At 33.9% G+C, this 4968-nt stretch overlaps 1 protein-coding gene and 1 long non-coding RNA gene across 2 annotated transcripts in view; one reads left to right on the forward strand and one right to left on the reverse strand.

Moving 5' to 3' along the window:
- The window catches only part of LOC111492249, a 10638-nt gene that overhangs the window by 948 nt on the left and 4722 nt on the right, over positions 1 to 4968 (reverse strand). The gene's annotated exons all lie outside the window — the stretch shown is intronic.
- Positions 3173 to 4898, forward strand: LOC111492186. The gene is made up of 2 exons (XM_023141449.1): positions 3173 to 4125; positions 4237 to 4898. Exons 1-2 carry the CDS (start codon positions 3769 to 3771, stop codon positions 4849 to 4851), a joined length of 972 nt encoding a protein of 323 aa, XP_022997217.1. The 5' UTR covers positions 3173 to 3768; the 3' UTR covers positions 4852 to 4898.

Raw genomic sequence — 4968 nt, forward strand, 5'->3', positions numbered from 1 at the left:
CCCCCCCTTTTTTTTAGGTTAGATTATAATTTCTGCCCTAAAATTCATATTTGCTTCTATTCAAATAAAAATTCCATCAATTCAACTTTTATACCTACAAAGTTTTAAGACTATATTATAATTTGTTTTAAATCTTAAAAGATTAAATAGACATGAATTTCAAAGTTGAAAAATTATTAATTAGAAGGTAAAAAACCACCGCTTGAACTCAAAACTACTAGTTGATTCTCCCCGAAATGCATTGAGACATAGTAGTAGATTAGACATCTAAAGGTAAAATATTATTTTGATGTAGACCGCAAGAGTAGTACCAAATTTTAGACAACTCTGAATACTGTTATAATCTCAAAATAACAATGGTCAAGATCAGCCAACGAGACACGATGGAGGATAAAGCTTCATTTGTCGAGAGGGAAATAGCCCAAATCACCAGCTAAGACCCATAAATGACTGAGCATAATAGGTATTAAGTAAAAACACTTAGTTTCGATAGAAATGTTCAAATTCAATCAAATCGAGCCATATAAACACAAAAAAATCTGATATTTTTTTCCCGGGCCATATTTTGGGATCTTTCTCTAACCAATCTATTTAAATATTTTTTTAAAAAAGTTAATTTCAATTTTGATGTCTTAAGTTTATTACCATTGTGATCCTTCATTAGAACCTTATAAAATATCCGTGCCTATATAAAGCAACAAAATCCGATTTATGGCAAAACCCAATGATAGTAATACTATGGTAATAAAAGCTTTAATCAAAGAATATGAATGGAATGAAACTTTAAAAAGTATACATAAAATTGAACCTACAAACTATTCTCTTTTTTTTTTTGTTCTTTTTTTTGTTGGGTGGCTTTATACTTGAATTGTGTCCCTCTAAGTAGTGGGCTGTTGCTTTGGAAGAATCCTCTAAGTAAGGTATCCTCCCTTTTTTGGGAGTATTTTTATCACAGAGGTACTCCTACTTTGCCTTTGATGACCGAACAACCCTTTACCATTTTGGAGATTCTAAATCCTCAGCTTTCTCAGTCTTAGAAGGGCAAAGTTTGGGCATTTTATGTGGAAGTTTTGGCTTATTCACTAAAATGGTATGTTATTTTAATTTTGAGAAGTTATTTGTGTAATTTCTTTACATTTTTAATCTAGATATTTTTCTTAGAACAATAAACAAAAAAATGGTTACCACCAAACTTTGCTTCTAATTTTTTTTTCAATAAAAAAAATAAATTAAAAGAGATAAGAAACCGATACCAAATGCAATTATGCTTTTCCTTATTACAAAAGAGAACAAAAAAAAAAAAAAAAAAAAAAAAAAAAAACGTTCCAAAAAAANATTTTCATCCAAATCGAGCATAGTCAAAACTAGGCACGAAAAGGGTTTTTCAAACTCATTACAAAAAAAGTTTAACCTTAGGGAAAAAAAAAAAAAAAAATCAAATGGGACCAAAAGACCAATAATCATAACATAAAAATAATCTTACCCAACCAAAAGAATGCTCAATAAATCTAGTTGAGAATCAATTAATTGAGTCAAATAAAAGGTTTTAAAAACATTTTTTTCTGAATGGAAAATAGTAAAAGTTAAATTAAAGGGTTAAGAGGTAAGGTGGGAGGGAGGGGCGAGTGAGAAGGAGAAAGGGAAGGGGGTGCCCAAATCAATGCCCTTAAATAATGCCATCTTGCCTACTTTATTTATAATTCACTTTCCAATTAAAATCTCTAAGGACCAACATACTCTCCACACGTCCCATTCTTCGAAAACCCACGAGCACTCGACTCAGCCATTCCTTTTATTAATTCTTCTTAAAAATAGTTTATATATACTTTTTTTTTTATTTTTTATTTTTATAAATTCTCTGCTAATACCGATGCAGTTAAGATATCATATCAAGGTCCACAGTCCTAAGACTACTAAGAGTTCAAGGAAAATAAATACTATATATATTATATGAATAATTCTATATAGTAAAAAAAAAAACAAATAAAACCTTTGTGGTACAACTGCAGATTAATTTGTTGAACTGAAAAGAAAAAAGAAAAAAGTAAAAAGAAATAAAAAACTGCAGTTATTTTAAAAAATTGATCAATAGGGGTGAAGATAGATAGAACAAATAAGTGGGACCCATCTAATCGTACCCATGAAATTTCATTTGTGGATTTCCAGCTGATAGGTCGCAGTTAAGAAGACCCTACCAAAGCTATGGGATGTCTTTCTATCTCTCTCTCTCTCTCTCCCCCTCAAATGGAAGTTCCTTGGACCATATAATTCAAAATCAAATTATAAGTTTGAATTTTTTTCACAGACTAAACAAGAAAAGTCGAAAAGTCGAGCATAGTTCAATAGATAAATGTACCTATAATTGGATTAAAGATTGATCTAGAAAAAATAAACAAGAAACCTTGGATGAAGAAAAATGGAGGGTTTTTTGTTCCACTAGAAAAGGTCTAACTTTGAAAAATAAAATAAAATAACATGACAGGAATCAATCAAACAAGGAAATTTCCTAGGCTTATTATCAATACATAGACTTTTATTTGTGGAATTTTAAATATGAATCCTTAAATTGAAATTGGAAAAAGTTGGAAGGTTAATGCAACTTTATTATGTGGGGGAAATATATATATCTATATATCTATATATAAATATGAACGTTAGTTGAGGGAAGGGGGTGGGCTAGAGGACTTAGGGAGATGAGCATATCCATTTTGTCCCTCAAAGAATAAAGGGCACTACAAATATTTTTAAAAGGAAGAGGAAAAGAAAAAAAGAACTGAGACCTAAAAAGAATGATTCTCCATTGTAGAAAGATGCATTATATACAAGGAACCTCATCATTCCAACTTCACTCTTTTGAAGAAATCAATGAATGGGAAAAAAAAAAAAAAAAACAAAAACAAAATTGATAAGAATAACCTTACCTTCCCCTTCTCTTCCGCTCATACCCACAAATTTCAATGGAATGGAAGATTGAGGATTAAAGAAGCAAAATTCAGTTGCTCGAGGGATGGAAAAAATATGGGGAAACAAGAATCCAAACAGCACACTTATCAAAACTGGTTGAATCCTCTTTGATTAAATCATTTCCCCAACCCAATAAAAAGCTTAAATCTCACTTCATAAAGATAAGAGAATTCCCAGTACTTAAATGCCACAACAATTCTCTCTCTTTCTCTGTCTATCTCCATCTCTCTCAACTTTATGTATGTAAAAAATAATAAATGGGAGCTACTTTAAAGGGCAGAGGATAAAAGGAAGAAATTGGAAGGGAGTTTATAGGGAAATCGTGGTCCTATGGGCCAAAACTTTAGTTTAGGTGATAAATTTTTTTGTTTCTCAATTCACTTTTCTGGGGGTTTTTATTTTCCTCTTCCTCAGAATAAATTCTCTTACAGTTTTAAATTAATTAGTTTCTGGGAGTTATAGAATATTTTTTTGGGTTCTCCTTCTTTCTGCCCATTTAACAATGAAAATGGCATATTACCAATCATCTTTTCCCCCTATAGGAAACACCCATCATTGCTCCCAACAATCCTTTTCAACCTTAGAAACCTGAGCTTCTAAAAAGACTTAGAATTGGGTGTCTAATTCCCATTCTTCCATTTCTTCCTTTAATTTCTCAATGCTTCTTCAACTTAAATACCAGCCTTCATAATATCCTTTTCTCTCCCTCTTCTACTACTACCCCTCCATTCTCTCTCCCCCTCTTTCTCTCTCTCTCTCTCTCTCTCTCTCTCTGCTTTTCCTTTTAGTTCCCATAAGGTCACAATGGATCCTTCCTCAACCAACTCTGTCAATGGCTTCTACACCTTTCTGACTCGAGGAATCGATGATCTTGAACGGGTTTACCTGTCGAATAATTTCATGTCAATCCAATTCCTTCAGAGGGTTCTTTCACTTCTCCGATCATTTCATTCCCAATTGACACTTCTTGTCCAAAAGCTTCATTTGCCCGTGGGGGAGAAGTGGCTAGATGAATATATGGATGAGAGTTCTAAGCTGTGGGACGCCTGTCATGTCCTCAAATCAGGCATTTCTGGCATCGAAAATTTCTACTCTGCTGGGTTCAATATCACTTCCTCTCTCGATACTCATCGCCATCTGAGTCCGCAACTTTCTCGTCAGGTCCATCTCAGAAATCATAATTGCTCGTGTCTTTGTTTGTTCTGTTATGTTTTATTTTGTTTGGAAGCATTGGGTTCAGAGTCTAAGAGATTTTGAACTCTTGATATACAGGTGATTAGGGCAATATCAGGGTGTAGAAGGGAAGCGGTGGGATTGGAGGAGGAGAATCGGGCACTGATGGAAGCAAGAATTCAACCGCTATCTCTGAGGTTCGATGAGAAAGTATCGATCGAATCAAAACTGAACGGATTTAATGGATTCAGGGGAGTTCTGTACGCAATGAGAAATGTGAGCTCACTCCTCCTAATGATCTTGCTCTACGGGCTGGTTTACTGTTGGCCGGAATCGAACTTCGTAAGAGGGGGGTATGAAGGGTGTCTGTTTTTTGGTTCAGCTTTTATGATCTCGACGGCGAGATTGCAGCAGAGAGTCGCCGGAGAAATCAACCAGATGAATGGGAGGCCTGGGATTTTGCTGTACGAGTTCAGGAGATCGAAGATGGCGATGGAGGAATTGAGGGCGGAATTGGAGAGGGTGGGGATAGGGTCCCAGGGAGTGGTGGAATGGGAAACAGAGATTGGAATTAGAGAAACGTTTGAGAATTTGAGAGATTGTTTTGGGGTCCTGAGATCCGGAGCTGAAAATATTGTTTGCCAACTTGATGATTTCATTGATGAAATCGTTGAAGGCAGGAAGAAACTTTTGGACTTTTGTAGCCACAGGTAGACAGATGTTGAAAAATATTGTAGTTGTTATGGTTCAAAGCCCAAAACAAAAAAAAAAAAAAAAAAAAAAAAAAAAAAAAAAAAAAAAAAAAAAAAAAAAAAAAAAAAAAAAAAAAAA

This window comes from Cucurbita maxima, unplaced genomic scaffold (assembly GCF_002738345.1).
Source record: "Cucurbita maxima cultivar Rimu unplaced genomic scaffold, Cmax_1.0 Cma_Scf00017, whole genome shotgun sequence".
NCBI classification, from domain to species: domain Eukaryota; kingdom Viridiplantae; phylum Streptophyta; class Magnoliopsida; order Cucurbitales; family Cucurbitaceae; genus Cucurbita; species Cucurbita maxima.

Excerpts from the sequence above, each read along its gene's own strand:
- LOC111492186 (XM_023141449.1), top strand. The coding sequence starts at position 3,769 with ATGGATCCTTCCTCAACCAACTCTGTCAATGGCTTCTACACCTTTCTG. Across the intron at positions 4,126-4,236 it reads GTCCGCAACTTTCTCGTCAG|GTGATTAGGGCAATATCAGG; the intron begins GTCCATCTCAGA and ends CTTGATATACAG.